This window comes from Eptatretus burgeri, chromosome 4, assembly GCF_056783735.1.
Source record: "Eptatretus burgeri isolate ZD-2024b chromosome 4, Ebu_testis_v1, whole genome shotgun sequence".
Taxonomy (NCBI): Eukaryota; Metazoa; Chordata; class Myxini; order Myxiniformes; family Myxinidae; genus Eptatretus; species Eptatretus burgeri.
Genome location: NC_140964.1, coordinates 94,837,355 through 94,858,620, shown reverse-complemented (window position 1 = coordinate 94,858,620; position 21,266 = coordinate 94,837,355). Strand labels below are relative to the sequence as shown.

General features: G+C 43.0%; 1 protein-coding gene across 1 annotated transcript in view; it reads right to left on the bottom strand.

Annotated features, from left to right (window-relative positions):
- LOC147028706 (ephrin type-A receptor 4-like) overlaps window positions 1-21,266 on the bottom strand; it is a 137,678-nt gene that overhangs the window by 8,028 nt on the left and 108,384 nt on the right. Inside the window, exons 9-14 of the mRNA XM_085879376.1 lie at window positions 16,729-16,837; window positions 16,500-16,567; window positions 11,031-11,156; window positions 8,495-8,680; window positions 8,168-8,229; window positions 4,398-4,607 (exon numbers count right to left, since the gene is read on the bottom strand). Coding sequence (XP_085735502.1) covers window positions 4,398-4,607; window positions 8,168-8,229; window positions 8,495-8,680; window positions 11,031-11,156; window positions 16,500-16,567; window positions 16,729-16,837 — 761 coding nt within the window. The remainder of the gene's footprint in view (window positions 1-4,397; window positions 4,608-8,167; window positions 8,230-8,494; window positions 8,681-11,030; window positions 11,157-16,499; window positions 16,568-16,728; window positions 16,838-21,266) is intronic.

The window sequence follows — 21,266 nt, the reverse complement described above, 5'->3', positions numbered from 1 at the left end:
TTCAGACTGATGACTTATTTCACCCAGATGACTAATTTCACCCAGAGGACTTATTTCACCCTGATGACATTTCACACTGATGACTAATTTCACCCAGATGACTTATTTCACCCAGACGACTTATTTCACCTAGATGACTTATTTCACACTGATGACTAATTTTACCCAGATGACTTATTTCACCCTGATGACTTATTTCACCCTGATGACTTATTTCACACAGATGACTATTTTCACCCAGATTTGTGATTTCACCCAGATGACTTATTTCCCCAGATGAATTATTTCACCCAGATGACTTATTTCACACTGATGATTTATTTCACCCAGATGACTAATTTGACACTGATGACTTATTTCACCCAGATGACTTATTTCACAATGATGACTTATTTCACACTGATGACTTATTTCACCCAGATGACTAATTTCACCCAGATGACTTATTTCACCCAGATGACTTATTTCAGACTGATGACTTATTTCACCCAGATGACTAATTTCACCCAGAGGACTTATTTCACCCTGATGACATTTCACACTGATGACTAATTTCACCCAGATGACTTATTTCACCCAGACGACTTATTTCACCTAGATGACTTATTTCACACTGATGACTATTTTCACCCAGATTTGTGATTTCACCCAGATGACTTATTTCCCCAGATGAATTATTTCACACTGATGACTTATTTCACCCAGATGACTTATTTGACACTGATGACTTATTTCACCCTGATGACTAATTTCACCCAGATGACTAATTTCACCCAGATGACTTATTTCACACTGATGACTATTTTCACCCAGATTTGTGATTTCACCCAGATGACTTATTTCCCCAGAGGACTTATTTCACCCAGATGACTTATTTCACAATGATGACTTATTTCACACTGATGACTTATTTCACACTGATGACTAATTTTACCCAGATGACTTATTTCACCCTGATGACTTATTTCACCCTGATGACTTATTTCACACTGATGACTATTTTCACCCAGATTTGTGATTTCACCCAGATGACTTATTTCCCCAGATGAATTATTTCACCCAGATGACTTATTTGACAGTGATGACTTATTTCACCCAGATGACTTATTTGACACTGATGACTTATTTCACCCAGATGACTTATTTGACACTGATGACTTATTTCACAATGATGACTTATTTCACCCAGATGACTAATTTCACCCAGATGACTTATTTCACCCTGATGACTTATTTCACACTGATGACTTATTTCACACTGATGACTTATTTCACCCAGATGACTTATTTCACACTGATGACTTATTTCACCCAGATGACTAATTTCACCCTGATGACTTATTTCACCCAGATGACTAATTTCACCCTGATGACTAATTTCACCCAGATGACTTATTTCACCCAGATGACTTATTTCACCCAGATGACTTATTTCACACTGATGACTTCTTTCACCCTGATGACATTTCACACCGATGACTATTTTCACCCAGATGACTTGTTTCACCCAGATTTCTGATTTCACCCAGATGACTTATTTCACCCAGATGACATTTCACCCTGACGACTTATTTCACCCCGATGACTCATTTCACCCAGATGACTTATTTCACCCAGATGACTTATTTCACCCAGATGACTTATTTCAATTGTCATCATCCAGATGATGAATTGTCAAATTTGGGTGATGAAATGTCATCCAGATGCTCTTCAAATGCACCAGTGGTAGGCATATCGTAAAACATAATACAATTAAATTCTTTTTTTAATCTTGGAAATAGTTATTCAAGGTGCTTTGCAAGTCATTCGCCATTCAATATCCCACAATTGCTGCTAAATAAATAATAATAATAATAATAATAATAATGATTCATTCTTCACCTTTAGAGAACCCTGCTATATCCACTTTAACAACACCCTTTCCAACATAATCTCCCATTAGATTTAATGGCTCACTGGACAATTTGGCAGCATTAACATAGACATTCTATCTCATTGATGAGTGAACCATTAACATTATAAAGCTTTCAGCAACAGGTATAAGGCCTCACATGTAAAAACAATCTTTTCAAAGGGTACATGTAAGAACCATCATTCACCTTCACTTGGTGGCACACTGAGTGTCATTCAGCTCCAACAGGGCAGCTGTGGCCTGTTTAGCATTTCAATGCAGGCCTGGCTCCACCCCTCCCCTCCTCCCCTTTTTACTCAGATAAAGTTTAACAGTTCAGTAATGTCCCAGTAATCCTGCCAATCAACCAGGAGTCTACCAAAACAGAAAGGTACTTGGATTCACCACCCACTCCTTTGTTTTCTCCATCAACTTAGACTATGGCCCCAACAACATGAGAAGCACGATGACATCATTAAAGTGGAATTGTTATCATTAAATTGCCAATTTATGCACAAAGAGTACACAATTTATCAGGGAGCTAAAATTGCTATTTTTTACTTCAAACACATTTCATTAATTAATGGGCATTAATGTATGGACAACGAAAACATACACACATCTTAAAACTTACTAAATCATCAGCTGAACATTATTAATTATCATTGGGTTTTATGGACGCACACATTGACTTTCACAATCCAAACACATGCGGAGGCTGATGATCGCCTCGTTTATGGGATAATACCCAATTTTAAACATATTGAGGTTGTTAAGTTAAAAAGTGATAACCGTTAACAATCTTCTTCTACAACAGCAACTATTATTCTCACTTGTGGGGTATGGGAAGCTTGGCCCAAGTCTTTCATGAACCGGCTGGTTTGGCCTGACGTTCGACTAAGTAGTTACGGCAGAAATTTGTAATTTGGTCATGGTGCCAGCGATAGCTCAGCTACTCTTCGCGAAGGTCACCATGGGCTCTTTAACATCCAACAACTAATGTCGATAGATGAGACGCCCGCTTAACGTCCATCGGAGGGACGGCACGCACGTTGATGAATCACCCTGCCTGTGAAACACCAAGATGACAGGTTCTAGCTGGGTCGACCGTCAACAATGAAATCAAGAAATTTCATCAATGCCGGGCAAAGACTTTTGAATGTCAGTCCAATGGCTTTACCGGTGACTAACCCATTGTGGTTTCCATCATTTGTTATGAGACCTGAAAATGCAATTCTAAGGGAATCAGAAACAGGAAAAGACTACTTTCATATATATATATATATATATATATATATATATATATATATCCAGCATTCGATTACCCACACAAACATACGAATAGTGCAGAGGAAAGTTTTCAGAATATTTTATGATTTGAATGGAAATTCATACCAAGGGAAATATTTGTTGAGATTGCAAATTTTTAATTTATTTTCCTATCACTATTACAACATTTAATATGGAATGGTGCCTGTGATGGTGTTACCTTACACAACGTATTATGAACTTCATTACAATGAGACTGAAATAGCTGCCAAGTTACATCGTTTGAACCTCAACTGTAATCAAGTGTTGCTAACTGATGAGGTCATTTATCACACTTGCCAATCATGTATCACATTTCTTTTTTCGCCTAATAACTTACAGATCGCATTCCTAAGCTGGTGTTCTTTCAATGTTTAATTTAACAAGATTGCCAAAACCATGATCTTTTCCACCCTCATTCTTCCCCACCAACCCAATCCCTCCTCCTACCAAATTTTCAGTTTTCCCTCCTGAGAGTTTACTTCTGTATCCATCTTGTCCATCCCATGCGATTTCTCTTGCCCCCCCCCTCCCCCAATTCCTCTGCACACCCATTGTTTGTCTAAGTTTGCCTATATCTTGGCCTTCAACTCTGCGATTGGTGTTTCCCCCTTCTCTCAACTGTTCCTTGTGCCCCGTCATGTCCTGATCTATTCAGTGTATCGGTACTAGCTTTTCCATGAGCCTCGACTATGTTTTCAAAAAAAAATCCCTCTGGGTCCTTCGGGATCAATACAACATACAATAGATCGGTGCTTTGTAAGACAAAACTCATGCACAAAGTGCAGTAGCACTCGAAAGATCCAATACAATTAAAACATCTCCAATACTACAAGGGCACTCAGGAGAGTGCATACCTCTGCCACGTAATGCCTGATCCACAAGAGCATATCGGGCCCAATATATTTTGGAGACATCATGCTATATATCGTTTTTGGCCCAATCTATCAATGGTGAAGAATCACTTAAAAAATTATCAGATCCGGATTTGGATCATCACCAAAAATTTAATCAGTTCATCCTTGTCACACACCCAACCTGTCCACAAAATTTCCTCTGAATCCGTCCATAACTTTTTGAGATATCCTGCACACAGACAAACAAACAAACAGACAGACAGAAAGGGGGTGACAACATAACCTCCTTCACCTTCGGTGGCGGAGGTAAAAAGCTTCGGTGATAGCATTGTGTGCCTTACTCGTGTCATGTAGGCCGCATCTGGGTCATCCTCCAGAACACGTGACAGGCCAAAGTCAGAAACCTTGCAGACAAGATTGCCATTAACCAGAATATTTCTGGCAGCAAGGTCACGGTGTACATAACTCATATCCGCCAGGTATTTCATCCCTGATGCAATTCCGCGCAGCATTCCAACGAGCTGCATAGCCGTGAATTGCCCATCGTTTTTCTGCGGAGAGAGTAAAGATGTTAGTGCCAAGCCAGGGTCATGTTATAAGTGTGACATGCGACCGTGCGCCTTGTTATTAGAGCTTGTTGAGACATATTCCATCCTTCAAGTCTGGCCAAGAGTTCGCAATTTGATTTGGGTTCTCGAAGTTACTGGTTGCGCCCGATGCAGTGTTGCACCGTGCCCAAGAGGACGCATATGTCCCCTCACACTTAAGAAGTAATTTTCAATGGCATCATAATTATGTTGACATCTTGTTTTACATTCATTACCCAACTTATGGAAAACATTTTCATTACACGTAAAAAATTGATCACGATGTCTTCATAGTGAGGACTGAAGGCATACGCCCAGCTGATCTGACTCTCTCACAGCATGAATTGCAGATGGAAATGGAAAAATTTTCAATGGAAGGCTCTCATTTTAATCAAATGAAGTATCAGGTATTGACAAGAAAAGAAATGGAGATTTATTATAAGATGGGGGTTCATAGTTGATGCGGACTTCCATTGCAGAATATTCCATCTAATTCTTCCCTCCGGAGCTTCACGACAGCTCATAACCACCTCTCAGGTCATCCCCCAACCCACAATACTGATGTTATGTATCCCCACGAGTCCTCCCCTAACCCTACTGTTTTTTGGGGTTTCCAGTTCTTCCTTCAACTTCTGCGAATGAGAGTTTCCAGCTGTATCCATCTTGTTTACCCCTCTGTGTCCTCCCCTTGCTCTCGTTCTTCCCCACGTCCCATATTCATCCAAGTCTTGCTCTGGTTTGTCTCTCAGCATTGCTATTCATGTCCCCCCCTCTCTTTCTCCCGTTCCTTTCACTCTGTCACGTCCTGATTTGTTCTTGCTCCTGCACCACTGTATGCACAAAACATGGAAAAATAATAGGTCGGTCCTGAAATATTGTGCAATTATATCATCTACCCTGAGCAAGTTATACAGGAAGTGGCATCCATACGTCTTATAATGCTTACGACGTGTCCTGCAATTAAAAAGCTCAAAGTATTGTCGGTCAAACCCAGACGGTGGACAACGGTCACACTCGCTCTCCAACAAAAGGTGTATCACCAAGTTCCTTGTGCAGAAACATCAAAGCAACTGCAATTCACTGGAGACTGCGTGCACGGTGTGATGATGATGCGAGTCCTTCACGTAGTTGTGTTTGAATGGTGCGGCGTGTCCAAAAATGTGCGTGAATTGGGGAGCGGTATCAGATATGCTACCAAAACGCTGTGATCCAAGCAAACATGAAAACCGAACGAAGAGTCCATGTTGAAGAAGCACTGAATGACAATGCATGAAATTGCAGAGTAATTGGAAGCATGGAAATCATTATTCATTCACACTTGTCGTTCAATAAGGTTCGTTCAAGATGTGTACCAAAGCTCAAATGGCCTGGACAGTTCGGGAAGTTCTAAATCATCCCCCCATGCAGTCCAGACTTGTCGCCTTGCGATCTCGTTCTCTTCGGACCTCCGAGAGGCACATGATGACTGGATGACATTACGTTGACAAATGATGAAGACATCAGAATATGCGTCTTGAAAAGGCTGTGTACCCGTCGCAAAGATTTCTCTGCAGATTGCATTGCAAAACCACCAGTGGGATTTATTTATTCGCGCGCGGCCTGTGGCTGCATCGTTTACCGGGGGCGCGGCTGTGCTGCTGATGCAACACCCCTGTTGCCAGCACGCCGGAACTCATTTTGCTGACCTCGGAAGGATGGCAGGCTGAGTCAACCCTCCCTGATGTTGATTCAACGGCGTGTCAGGGGCTTGAATTCAAGACCATCGGATCTTAAGCCAAGCACCTTAAGCCAACTCCACCAATGGGATGATTGTGCAGTACGTGCATCAGGGAAATACCTCGAGGACTAAGTTACATTTCCTCAACTCCCCTGCACTTTTTCATTTTACATTATAAAACGTCCACATCGTCTGTTTGAACGACCCAGGCTCGTCCGTAAGCGTTTGTTCCAACATGTTCAGCCCTGCAGTTTGGAACTGTCTGCTTAGTGTGTGCAAAAAAAAGAAAGAAAAAAATTCTTCAACTGTTCAAGTGCGGATCTAATCAAACCGTTTGCTTGAGGTTTGTTTTCACAAGTTTGTGTCATTATGTCACAAGCACCGATGGGCTTGACGCATGGGTGAGAGAACGGGTCTCGTGAGCTTAGCGGAGGATAAGATACGAATTGATTTGGCTTGCACATAACAATTTCATTCCATCTACATGCCTTACGCATTCACGTCCTGTTTTGATTGCATGCCAATCTCTGAGATGTAATGATAACTCCACAATATGTCCCAAATGCTCGCCATCGAGTTTTAGCCAAATATTTATCCTGGTAATCCTCGCATGTGTTTTGCATTTGAACGAATTTCTGCGCCCTGGCATAATGTGTGCTCGGCATAATTCAACTCTTAAGTCCATAGAAAAGCAAAAAGACAGAATCGACGGATTGTGCACTGACCGAGGCAGTGAGGAGACGACAGATAATCAAGATCAGCACGCATGGACAAAATTACAGGCGGACGTACAGAGCGAGGTTAGAGAGAATGGAAAAGATCATGGGAGTGCACGGAGGAGAACATGAATCGACGGTGAACCGCCACTTCAACTGTGAATGTTTTCCATTCACAGCGTCCGTTGAACATGTACTAAATGCATCCTTTACCGCTTATCGTGCGAACATTGGCCAACCGGAGCCATATTATACGACGACACCCAAATTAAACACCACGCTGCACACCAGGATTCCCCCCTTTCCATCCCACAAAAGGATCTTGCACTCGGTGGAGTGGATGCATGCAAACTGCAATCCCTTGTGGATTGACAGAGACAAATGGCTTCATTAGCGCTGACAGGAGGCTGGTAATCATTGTCAAGTGTTACGGTGTAGGCCGTGCGGCGATCGGTGGAAATGAGCCAATTCCCAGCCTATGCAAATATGTGGCAAGGCCTCTGCTGGGGCTATTAACGCCCTGACCTTGCACCTCCTCAAAGCACCGGGCGCTCAGGGATAACGTTTACAATCAACACGGAGAGGCCTATTAATAATGCAATTACACTGGCAAGCATCGTCAAGGGTTAAAACTGCGCCGTTGACGGACTTAGGCAAATAGCATCATTTGTGCCACTTTTCGCAATCCCGGAAGAGCTAAGTTCCTTTTTCGGACACAAAATGGCCTGCAAATTGACGTACCAAAAGAGTTATGCAATCATGATTATAACATGTGAAAAACAGAATTTCATAAATACATCTGAAGCTCTGATACGTTTCAGTTATTTGAATCACTTTGAATCGGCTAAAACACAACTTTGAACCAGGAAAAACAACGACAACAACAACAATTATGGCAGACGTGTTAACAACATCAACGAGACCACACAATTAAAGGAATCCAAACTGTAGTTTCTCTTGAAGAATTCCCAATATGAACAAGACACGGCCTCGTGACATTGTGCGTTAGAGACTCGGCGGGCCGTTCTTTCGTTCCCAGCAGTTAGCCATATGTTTGCACTTTACGAAGGAAAAAGAAAAGCCAAACTCACCCGGAGAAAAAGATCGAGGGAGCCATTCTCCATGAATTCCGTAATAATCATAACCGGCTTGCCTGCAAAAAAAAAAAAAAAGATGCCACGAACAATATTAATGGCACACGCTGATCAAAATACAAACAGGTTATAAACAAACCGTGAAAGGAATCAAGTTTATTGAGGCCTGGCTGTGTTCGGAAGACTATTACACATTCCAAAAAAGAATTGCTTAAATGATTACGATGACTGTAATAAGCAGATCAAAGGGGGTCCTATACTTGGAGGGAATTTATCACACTTTGGCCGTTTACGAATGCCTGGACTGATGGTAGATAAACATACTTTTGGTGATGACGCCCTCCATGTGGATGATGTTTGGGTGGTCGAACTGCCCCATGATGCTCGCTTCACAAAGGAAGTCTCTCCGCTGTTGTTCTGTGTAACCGGCCTTCAGCGTTTTAATGGCCACACACACCTCTCGACGACCGAGCAGCTTCAGGTACCCACTGCAGACCTCACCGAACTCGCCTGTGCCAAGGAATGAATTCAGTGTTAGGGGCTTTAGCGAACGAGGCATTTTTGAAGCTTGTGCATCTGATTAATCACATCGTTCTGAAAATATAAAGCTGTGCAAAACATGATGAGCCTACAAGCTTGCGGTCTGGGCCTTCGAACGTATTGACTTTATTTTGGCGCAATCACGAATGCCCCGTGTTCAAAACTCCCGTGATGCAAAAATATAGATGAAAAGTTCGAACCAATACAACCACAGCTAAAAACACACCATGGCTGAAGGCAGGAAAAGAAGAGATCAACTGTGAAAGTCCTGGATGTTTAAGTTTTCCTCAATCCCGTTTTAATGGACTATTAATATTCATTCCCACTGCGGGACAGTAAACGCCTGGTGCATTTCAGACCATGTAGGCCGTATATTAATGTTGTGTCTTGTTTGTCCTGAAAAATGGAGCTGCCATCACCATTAAATTGTATTCGTCCTATGCAGCCCTTCACACAATCCACTACTCAACCAACACACACACACACACACACACACACACACACACACACACACACACACACACACACACACACACACACACACACACACACACACACACACACACACACACACACACACACAGTTTTTTTCTTGTTTGTTTCTCACAAATCTAATCACTTATTGAATGGTAACAGCCATTCCTAATTTTATCTACATGACAATATGCTTGTTCGTGTGCGCGTGTATGTGTGTGCATGAGTACGTGCGTGTGCATGTTTCTGTAACAATCCTCCCCACTGATTGTTTGGACAGCTGCCCCAACTCCACCCACCCACGATTTCATCCTGACTAGCATAACCCGCACTCTGCACGACATGTTGGGGTGGGTGTGTTTGAGAAAGTAACTGATGCAGATTATCAGTAGTAATTTTACTTTAATCCAGTAAGTGGAATACGATTTCACTGTTTCAGAACCATTTTCTTTACTTTTTTTGTACCATGCACCTCATATGGTCTTTGAGATAATGTAAGCCGAATATCACGTTACTCGAGCGCAGAACAAAGTCGAAGATAGCGCGACACGAAACCACAAACTCGGAAATAATATATAAGATGAGAAAAATCTTATGGCAGCCATTTTGGTGCTCACTGTTTTGCGAAGCCAAAGACGCATCGGAGCTGTCATATTCGCAAGCGATATGCACTCCCTATACATTTTCCCTTCAATGTAAAACTATCAAAGCCACATTTAAAAGGATTTTAAGCCGATAGGTGTCGTGGGCGTTGTGAAGATCGGCCTCAGCGATCGAGACAGCAGTCTGTTAACTTATGCACCACCCAAATAATTATGTGGCATTCTCTCAAGCAGAGCTTAAACCCATGTCATAAAATGTCTTTGTCCATGGTCATGATTTACTTTTAACGATGTGTGTGTGTGTATATATATGTATATGTATATGTATATATACATATATTATACATATACATATACAATTGGTTTTGGGTCGTTGATTGTCACATTTCAGAGATAGGAGACAAAAGTTGGGAGATTGAGGTTGAGGCTGGGGGGTGGGGGTGCGGAGGTGAGGATTGAAAACTTGGATTGAGGTCGTATCTTGCATTACACAGAATTTCTCCAGGTAGCTTCTCGTGTAGTGTGTTAACATTTAAAGGAATTTGTAGATGGTACTATTCTTACAACCTGCTTAACTTATTTTCATTGCAAAGCTCTAAATAGTTGTTTACCTAAAGTTGAACTTTATTAACCTATAAGCATTTGATAGATTCTTTGACCGTGGGGTCATCAGCTGGGTTCTGTTCTTCATCGAGGTTTTGACACTTTCCTCCACAGAACCTCTGTAATCGCTGGTCCACAACCGCTGTCGTGGGTCTACATCAGTATATCCACAACCTCAGTTGATAAACACAAATCTCTCTTCAAGCAAGAAATGTTGAATTGATTACACTTTAAATACCACTGGGAATAAGCAGGAGTAAAATGGAAAAGCATGAAGTGCAGAATTAAATAATTTATAACATCAATGTGATTATATTTGTTGCAACTCTAAGGGCACTCGGTAGAGCACTTACCTCTGCCATGTCATGCCTGATCCATGAGAACATATCGGGCCCAATGCATTTTTGAAATATCATGCTATATATTGTTTTTTGCCCTGTCTCTCAATGGTGAAGAATCACTTTGTAAATTAAATAATTCTCATATCCAGATCCGGATCCGGATCCAGACCACTCGATAAAACATCCCTTAAATGATTACAATTCTTTACAGGGGTCATCATAAAAAAAACACCAAGTTATAAAGAACCAACAAAACAAATCGAGATTACAAATCACATCAATGAAAAGTGATTCACCAACCTGCCCCGATGACCTTCTCAATTTTCACACAGGAGGCGTCTATTTCCTTTGCAAAGTCATGCACAGCCTGGTTGGGATCTTCGTAGGTGTGAGGGTCGATGTATACCTTCAGCCCAGGAAGTTTCACTGCGGCACAAGCAGGTGGGGGAAATGAGTAAGTGTTTAAAAACTACTAGTCTCTCATCAACCGGCAAACTGTAATCATCCTGCAGGCATATGTACTCTCACTTTGGAGAACCATTCTCAGTTTCAGCAGAGGCTGTACAAGCTTGCACCACTATCTTGTGTTTACATCAATTAAAACAGCTTTATACGTTATGACAAGCCTGCTGTGGAGATTCCAGCAAACATGGAATTTTAACAAAAACCCTTCGGAGCACTTGGATGTGGACTGTGGAGCTTATAAAGCTCTACATGCTTCGGGCTTATGACGTCAATTTAATAAATAAAAAAAATAAAAAAAATTCATATTTTTATATTACTTTGTTATTACAATCAAGATAACTTCATGGTGGTCGATTTGTTTTGAGCTTGCTCTGGTTCTAGGTCAAAATGCAGTTGTGATGGAGGCATAACAGCAACGGCTGTGGTTCGAGCACTATCCATCGACAAATGGGTTAAATTATTAATGTACTGAAGGAATGCATCTCGGCGGGATACCCAACATTATTCAAGGTTGAGGGTTCGAATAGCACCAAAAGCTGTAAATGGTGGGAGTAGAAATTACGTCAAGGTCTGATCGTATCTCCAGGATGCAAGTCCTCTGACAATGGTCCTGGGGGAGAGTGTTTTTCATTTATGCATTTATTTAATTCTATACCGAGTGCAAACAGACAATGCTGGGACGTTTTTTCATTATCGTTACTCGGCATGCGAGCACCACTCCCTTTCCCAAAAATGGTCCACAAAGCCCTGGGGCACTGCTTCGCCATTAACCGTGACTCGCGCAGGAAAGGGCAGATCTATAGAGTTCTCCTTATTCCAGTAGGCTCTGAAAGTGGAGCCAAGCAAGCATACAAGGTCATCAGCGAGGTGATTCTCCATCTTAGCTATGTAGCTCCAAATTTCGGAACTACCTGACCACAATCATCTATCTATAATTCCAGCAATCTCTGTCTGTCTGTCTGTCTGCGACCGCCGTTTCTCGACGACCGCCGGACCAATCTCATTGAAACTTCCCAGGAATATTGCCGAGGACCCGCGGATGTGTCTTTTCGAGGTTTGATATCGATCGGACGAGCGGTTCCCAAGTTATGGCCATGTATCTGTGAACCAATGACAGGACACGGTGCTATGACATCATGAATGACGTCACAATTAATGTTTATTTAATTAATTAAAAAAGATTTAAGGGTTGACGTCACAATTCTTCTTCTTCGTTTGGTATGACGTCACAATCGACACTGGGGACCTGGGTATGTGCCTTTCTCTGGGTATGTGCCATACCTGGGCATGTGCCAAACTCCCAAGGTTTGATTATTATTCAAATTATTAATTAATCCCAAGGTTTGAATTTTCCCGAGGGAAACAGCTGTTTCCCAAGGGTTTGAAAGCTGTTTTTTTCCCAAGGTTGGAATTAATCATTGTGCTTGGTAGATATTTGTGAATACATTTACAGAGAGAGGGACGAGAGAGGAGGGGGAGAGAGGAGGTGAGAGAGAAGGGCGAGAGAGGAGGTGAGGGGGGCAAGAGAGGGGAGGGAGAGAGGATGGGGTCAGAGGAGGGGGGAGAGGGGGGGTGAGAGGAGGGCAAGAGAGGGGGGGGAGAGAGGAGGGGGGACAGAGGAGGAGGAGAGAGAATGGCGGGAGGGGGTGAGAGGGGGGACAAGAGAAGGGAGAGAGGAGGGGGAGAGAGAAGGGCGAGAGAGGGGGGTGAGAGGAGGGCAAGAGAGGGGAGGGAGAGAGGAGGGGGAGAGAGAATTGCGAAGAGGGTGAGAGGGGGGAAAGAGAAGGGAGAGAGGAGGGGGAGGGGGGAGAGAGAAGGGCGAGAGAGGGGGAGAGAGAAGGGCGAGAGAGGGGGTGAGAGGAGGGCAAGAGAGGGGAGGGAGAGAGGAGGGGGAGAGAGGAGGGGGAGAGAGGAGGGGGAGAGAGGAGGGGCGAGAGAGGAGGGGGAGAGAGGAGGGGGGAGAGAGGAGGGGGAGAGAGGGGGCGAGAGAGGTGGGGGGAGAGAGGGGCGAGAGAGGTGGGGTGAGAAAGGAGGGGGGACAGAGGAGGGGGGACAGAGGAGGGGGAGAGAGGGGAGAGAGAGGGGGGAGGGAGAGGGGGGCGAGAGAGGGGCGTCACAATTCTTCTTAGTTTGATACGACATCACAATTGATGCTGGGGACCTGATACTGCAGGCACGAAGCTGCACATACTGGCACGCACCTACGGGCCCGCACTAGTCTATCTATAATTCCAGCAATCTGTGTGTGTGTGTGTCTGTCTGTCTGTATGTGTGTCTGCAACCGCTGTTTCTCGACAACCACTGGTCCGATCGAATTGAAACTTGCCAGGAATATTGCGGGGGACCTGTGGATGTGCCTTTTCAAGGTTTGATATTAATCGGACAAGTAGATCCCAAGATAGGGCCATTTATTTACCAACCAATGACAGTACACATTGCTATGACGTCATGAGTGTTGTCACAATTTTTTTTTTTGATATGATGTCACAATTGATACTGGGGATATGAGTATGTGCCTTTTCAAGGTTTGATATCGTTCTTCTTCATCTGTTTCAGCTGTTTCCCAAGTGTTTCCCAAGTTATGGCCATTTATGATACGGTTGGTCCGATCTAATTGAAACAATGCCCCAATACAGTCCTCGTTTATGAGAGCGAAGGAACGAAGCTGCACGTAGTGCACACACAATGGAATCGGACGAAGCACGAGCTGCTCGCTCGACACGCGATGCTACGCGCATTACAAGGCATCGTGCAGCTGAAACGGATGAAGCACGAGCTGCTCACTTGGCAGACAACACTGGACGCGAGGCAAGGCGTCATGCAGCTGAAACGGATGAAGCACGAGCTGCTCGCTTGGCAGACAACACTGGAGGCGAGGCAAGGCGTCGTGCAGAAGAAACGGACGAAGCACGAGCTGCTCGCTTGACACGAGACACTACGCGCGTGACAAGGCATCGTGCAGCTGAAACGGACGAAGCACGAGGTGCTCGCTTGACACGTGACGCTACGCGCGTGACAAGGCGTCGTGCAACTGAAACAGACGAAGCACGAGCTGCTCACTTGACACGCGATGCTACGCACGTGACAAGGCGTCGTGCAGCTCATTTGTATCCGCCTGAGTTCCTGAACACCCTCTGTCCATCTGGTATGCCTCCACATCGGATCACTCTCAAGGTGGGTGTGGAAACGGCCTGTGTGGTTGTTGTTTCTGGCACGCAGTTTGAAAGTTTTTTTTGTTGTTGTTTCAAGCACCTACGGGCATGCACTAGTTTTTGATAAATACAGCATACCATTGCCATCCTATCCCATCTGTTACAACAATATATTTTTGATGCCATGCTCTTCCATAGAGATTACTCAACATATTTTAAGCTGTAAACTTAATGGAGCACATCTGAGGAAGGACTACCATATGGATAATTCAGCATATATTGTGATGAGCTTGATTCCTATGTGAGAAAGAATAAACGATGAGGAGCGGCTGACTGAGACAGGGCTTTCTACTTTGGAAATTACAAGGGGATCTGGGAGAGTTGTTTTAGATAACTAAGGGTAATAGACAAACTAAATACAGAAACACCTTTTTCAGAAAAAAGTGGACAGTGATCGTATCACATGCCTCAGCTTAGAGTAAAAAAGAGGAGCACGAGGATTATAGTGATGTACAATGTGGCAATTTCATTCAGAGAGAATAGTTAATGGATGGAATGGTCTTTCTGGAAAGGCAGTGGCAGCAGAAGCAGCAAATCAGTTTAAACTGGAAGTAGATATAACCAAGAAGCTTGGGGGATAGAGGGGTAGATGGATATTGGCAAACACGGTGGGTAGTTGAAGTTTGGATGGGTGACTGTACACGTGTGTAGCGATGGTGATATCTGTGAGAGGGTCTCATCAAAAGGCAAATTCGCTGTTTGTTCATTCCTCACCTACAACCGTGTAATTCCTCAACGACACCCCATCTTCCCCCACCCAAAAAAAATTCCACAAAAAAACTATAAAAAGCTTTTTTTCAACAAAATAATAATAATTTTTTGTTTGTTTGTTTGTTTGTTTGTTTGTTTTATGTATCATGTTGTACAGACACCATGGTGATGTCTCTTTGCCCATCCCACTCTTGTTCTCCCCACCCCCAGTCCCATTACCCCTCCCCACCCCTGCAGTCAATCAACTAATACTTTAGATTAATGTGGTGGTGGTGGTCGTATGGCAGCTTAGATGCCGGGGTAGCTATCATTTCTTGAAGCGTGACTGTGTCGTTGATGCAGTGCCCCTCTACCAGTGCACACACTGGAACTGGTATAAATTTCACCGACCTCAGAAGGATGACAGGCTGAGTCAACCCCCTGGTGTATTAATTCAGCAGCTGACGGGGCTTGAACGCAGGACCCGAGGATCCCAAGCCGCCACCCAAACCACTGAGCCAACACCAGGCAATTAATGTGGTGTTCATATAGTGCAGGCAGAATGTGCCAAATGGCTTGCTCCTGTGATAAAGTCCATGGTGTATATCCTTGTCATTCTCACAATCCATCCATCCATTGGGACCATACTCTGTGTAGACTGCAGAGCGTTGGTGCTGCCTAAGCAGTCTCCTTGGCTACTTGACACGGTCCTGGATGGGTCACCACTCTGACACAGGATACCAGCAAGCTGGCACTCATTTTGCCGACCTCAGAAGGATGACAGGCAGAGTCAACCCCACCTGGTATTAATTCAACAGCTGAGTGGGATTTGAACACAGGATCCTAGGATCCTAAGCCCATCACCCACCCTAACCATTAAGCCAACACCAGGCAACCACCTGACCACTCCCAGGTTCGTGTTTAAATTCTTCTTCGTTCTCGACCTACTAACTTACCCTTTACAGAGGGGTTTGTCATGAATACGGGATCAGCTTTGACTCGGAATTTTAGGAACCATTTGATTTAATATGTGTGTAATAAAGTTGAAAAATTATTGCAGAGCGAAAATAGCATTAAATATTAGGGTGTTTCCATGAAAATTCACAATGGTCCCTCAAAAAAACCGCCATTTATTAATAATAATGGAGGCCCATACTCTTGACATGTTCTGGGCATTCACGGCAAGTCGAGGAACACTTCAAGGACGAGAACCGATCCTATAGACAGATAACCAACCCCACCCCCAGCCCATTCATTGATTATAGCAGAAGACAAATTACTCCGATAAAAGCATTTTTTGTTTAATGAATATATAATTATATACCCGAGACATCAACAGAATGTCACAGGTATTGCAAGAGACGACTGCATAGAACGATGTTCTAACAGTTGCTCCCCTTACCTTGACCACTCCGGAAACGCGTTTTTTCCTCATCATATTCTTGTTTCGCTTTGCTGTACCCACAGCGCCTTGAAGGACAAAAAAAGAAAAACACACCTCGTTGTGGTCAGCTAGTATTCAAAACCGCATTATCGACTGCAGCCGCATCCACTATGGTTTTGGCACAACTGTGAATGAACAGCCTCAGAGACCGGCAAATTCTCAGAAAAGCTCTCTGGTGGGCCCTTACCTTCGTTTGAATAAGAAAATGACCATTGCTAGCAAGAGGACCACAATGATGGAGAAAACAAAGGCCCAGATGAGTGCATCTTGTTTCTGCTCACTCGGTGCTGCAACATCTGCAAATATAAAGTAAGGGTTAAACCTCAACGTCAGTGTTCGCAGGACTCCCCCCCCCCCAAAGTTGGCCTTGTAAGAGTCACTTTCAGTCTGTGGTTGAGAATAAATTTAAATCCTATTTTCGAGGTTGTTCCTCAAACCATTAATTTTTATATATTTTTGAAATATGAAAATATTTGACTGCGCATTGTCCAAAAATGGCTACAGAGCAGGAAGATTTCATACAGCAGCCTTGAGTGCATATACAAAAGATCTTGCTCAGTGAACGGTATTATTGGAATGTCACCATGTTTCATAATAACGTTCCCATGATGACTCGATTAAGGTTATGTATGGAGTAATTGTCCAAGACAATGGACAGAGGTCTAAATTGCAGAACCATAAAAATAAGGAAGGCATGACTCTTATCACGATGACTCGTAGCTTTGTACAAAGAGGAATGTTTCCCAGCCTCAGCAAATTGATTGTTCCCAGAACACTATTCCAAAAAAAAAAAAAAAATCATCTCCGTCCGAAGAACACGATTGTCCGATGGTCGGAGGACTTTTAACGTCTCAATCTGATGAAATTTAGAGGTAAGGTGCAGTGCACAGCTCACTGTGGCACGTGTATTGTGGTACACAGACACGTGCTTGCATGAACACACACACACATAAATGCTTCCCAGCTGAGAAAGTTTCAATATTAAAATGTTAAAGTTCAGATTCTTTGTTAACTGTTAAAATGTTTCAAATTTGAAGTTTGATTTTACTTTGATGACAGTCCAAGTCATCTCAAGGGCCACAGAGGCACATTTTCTTGAGATAAGAGTTACTTTCTTTTAATTTCCTTCCTTTGCATGCATGGCATCACAAAAGAGTGTGCTTTGTTTTGAGCGAGATAAGGTGGGGGGAAATATCGCGGAGAGAAAGGAGGCGGTGGAATGGGGATGGAGAATGGCATTGACTCATAAGATCCAGGGAAGAATGCAATTCCCAAACTGAGTTTTCTTCACCAAAATAGAATGCATTAGTGAGAGATTAGCGGAGAACAGCAAAGAAACTGTTAGGATATTTTGGACTAGAACCAAAAAGCACATAAAATCAGCCACGGCATTGGCGATCGCGGTAGGCCTGCATGTGTCTGATTTTATTTAGTTTATTGGACAAAAACTTAGCGAGCCTTAAAGCAAGGCATTGCAGCATTGTTTATTTTTGTCAATACTCATCCAGTAAAGTGGGACACTAATCTCTCCTGAGATTTATTATCCATCTGGGTGCAAGGGCCGCATTCAAACCTAGTTCAACAAAAAAGCCTACAAGTCTAGGCCTCTCGTTCCTTCTCTCATCGCTATCAATGAATCTCTGTCCATCTAAAGTTAACGTTCATTATTCACTACTAGTCTCTGCTGTCTGGTTCTGTCGTTAATAATTAGCTCTGTTCTTATGAATGCTTCCTTTTACTATTAGACATGGTTCAGCCAGTCAAGTGAATCCAAAGCATGAAACTTCATATAAACATACAGAGGGGCTAAGCCATGTTTTTTTCATTAATCTCTGTTATAAAATCGATACAAAATCTATATTATAAAAGGAGCCGCGTCTGTCTATTTGTTTGGTTGTCGTGCTACAACGTGAGAATGGATTAACGGATTTCAATTAAACGATTGAGGGTGGATTCAAGCAATTCCCAGGAAGGTTTGTGATGCAAAAAAAAAAAAAAAAAAAAAGGAAGGAAGGTTTGTGTACTGCATCGGCACACATGGCAAAACTGCAATAGCCAACTTGAGACCCCTCTGTTAGGGCCCTGTCACACCTTGACGTTTTAGCCAGCGTATGGCAAGGTCTCAAAATGTATGTAAAACGCTGGCGTACGCTGAACTATTGATGTTTTTTTAAGTTTTGGTCGTATAATAACGTGTTGGACGTATGCATAACGTATTAGTAACGTACACAGAACGTTTTAATCACATATAGATAACTTATACCAACGAATGCTGAGCGTGTTGTCGGCGTTCACAACCTATGCCCGATGATAGTCTAACTTATGCATAGCGCGGCAGCGTATCGCCGATGATCACGTGGCGTACGCTATCCATAGGCTACGGCTCGACGATTCAAATCATAACCGCACTAGACATCGAAGTGTGAAGCCGCTGTCACACCTTGACGTTTTAGCCAGCGTATGCCGACGTATGAAAAATTTGCCGAACCAAGCTGGCACACGTCGAATACGTTATGGGTAAGTTTTGTATACGTTAAGAGCACGCTGGCTTACGTCGTAGTACGTTGGCATACGTCGTCATACGCCGAGTACGTCGATAAATTTTCAGCATGTTGAAAATTTATCGACGTACTCGGCGTATGACACACGTTCCGCATACGCTGGCCATAAGTTGTCGGCATGTTACGCGATCATTGACACACGTCGACACACGTTACTTGTACGTTACTCATAAGTCGAAACACGTCGAGGTAATGGTTAGCGTCAGTGTTCCAGACTCCCTGTTTTTTTTTTGGTTTTTTATCTTGCCAAAACGAAGTTTTTGCAAGATATGTTAGTCAGCTTGTATGTTTTTTTTTGTTTGTTTGTTTGTTTGTTTGTTTGTTTGTTTGTCTGTAATCACATATAAAAAAATTCTGCAGAGCACAGTTATCATTGGAAATTTTTGTAACTTCGCATATCAGAGGCCTATAGAGGTCCCTTTCAGTGCACAAAATTTTGAAGGTCAAGTTCAAAGGTCAAGGTCACTGTCGCAAATCAGGGGAGTCGACGAAACCCTTATTTTTTGAGTAATTTTGATCGGATCGTCTTCAAACTTCATGGGAATATAGTTCATGGTCTGGTGCTCAGCTGATTAATTTTTGGTGGCGATTGGCCTTGACCTTCATGGTTAGCGCCTGAGGTCAAACATATTTGACCCCAAGGTCAAATTTTCAAGTTTTAGGGACCATATCGTGTAGTACCTCAAATTGAACACCTCGATGAGTGCTTTCTAGATATGGCAAGCTTGAGACATTATGACGTCATTTGGTGACGTTATGAGGCAAACGCATATTTTTCATGGTTACTCTGTAGAACGATTCTCATCGGAATCTCTCGTAGGCAGATATTCCTCAAGGAGTCGCTCCTGGTGGATAGCAACTCTGTTCACCTCAGTGTGACCTTAAAGAAGTCACACGTGGTCACCTTTTGGCAAGATACGGGTCACCCTGCGGGTGACATTGGTTTATTTCTTCTTCGGTATGACGGTGATGTTGACACTTCGATTTCTAGTGCGGTAATGATTTAAATCGTTGAGCGGCAGCCTATTAATTATATTATATTATAACCGCACTAGAAATCGAAGTGTTAACATCACCGTCATACAGAAGAAAAAAAATAATAATAATAATAAAAAACAGGGAGTCTGGAACACTGACGCTAACCATTACATTGACGTGTTTCGACTTATGAGTAACTTACAAGTAACATGCGTCGACGTGTGTCAACGATCGCGTAACGTGCCTACAACACGTTACTCATAGGGTTAGAAATAAGTTTCGGGTATGCTAAACATTACCTCGACATGTTTCGACTTATGAGTAACTTACAAGTAACATGTATCGACGTGTGTCAACGATCGCGTCATGTGCCTACAACTTATGGCCAGCGTTATGCAGAATGTGTGAGTCATACGCTGACATACGTCGAAAAATTTCAAGCAGGAAAAATTTGTCTAACACCTCGGCGTACTACGACGAATGCCAGAGTAAAAGACGTATGCCAGCGTACTACGAAAAAAGCCAGCGTGCTCTTAATGTATACAAACTTACCCATAACGTATTCGACGTGTGCCAGCGTTTTAGCCAAATTTTGCATCCGTCAGGCATGGTGTGACTGGCTAAATCGTCAAGGTGTGACAGGGCCTTTAGCGGAGCAATGGGTGGTGGTACTTGCTTGTGACAATAACAACAGTAAAAATAGCAGCAGCAACAACAACAATAATAATAACTATAATAATACTAACGAATTCAATCGGGCTTCAGCCAGTAGGCTTGAAGCCCTAATAATAGCTGGTGCAGACAGGATACCCAAGATGTATGTACACTCACCTCTGAGCTGCCTATCCTGGGTTAGAATCCCAACCCAGCTATAAACTGTCATCCTGTAGTTTTGCATGCATTGCGAGGCATTAATGCATCTGCCGTCCCTTGGATGGGCATTAAACTTATTTTCCCATTTGCGATACCATTTGTTTGTGGATGCTAAAAATCTTATGGTGCATTCCTTAATAGTAGGTGAGCTCTTGCCGGCATCCTGAACAAATTCCAAATTCCTGTTATCCTGCATCAGAATGACAACCAGTCCAGGATTGTACCCCAGCAAAGAAACCGCTTCGGCAAAACCGACATTCTGTATAGAATATGCTGAAGAATAAGAGGAAGGAGTACAAAAATGAAGACTAAG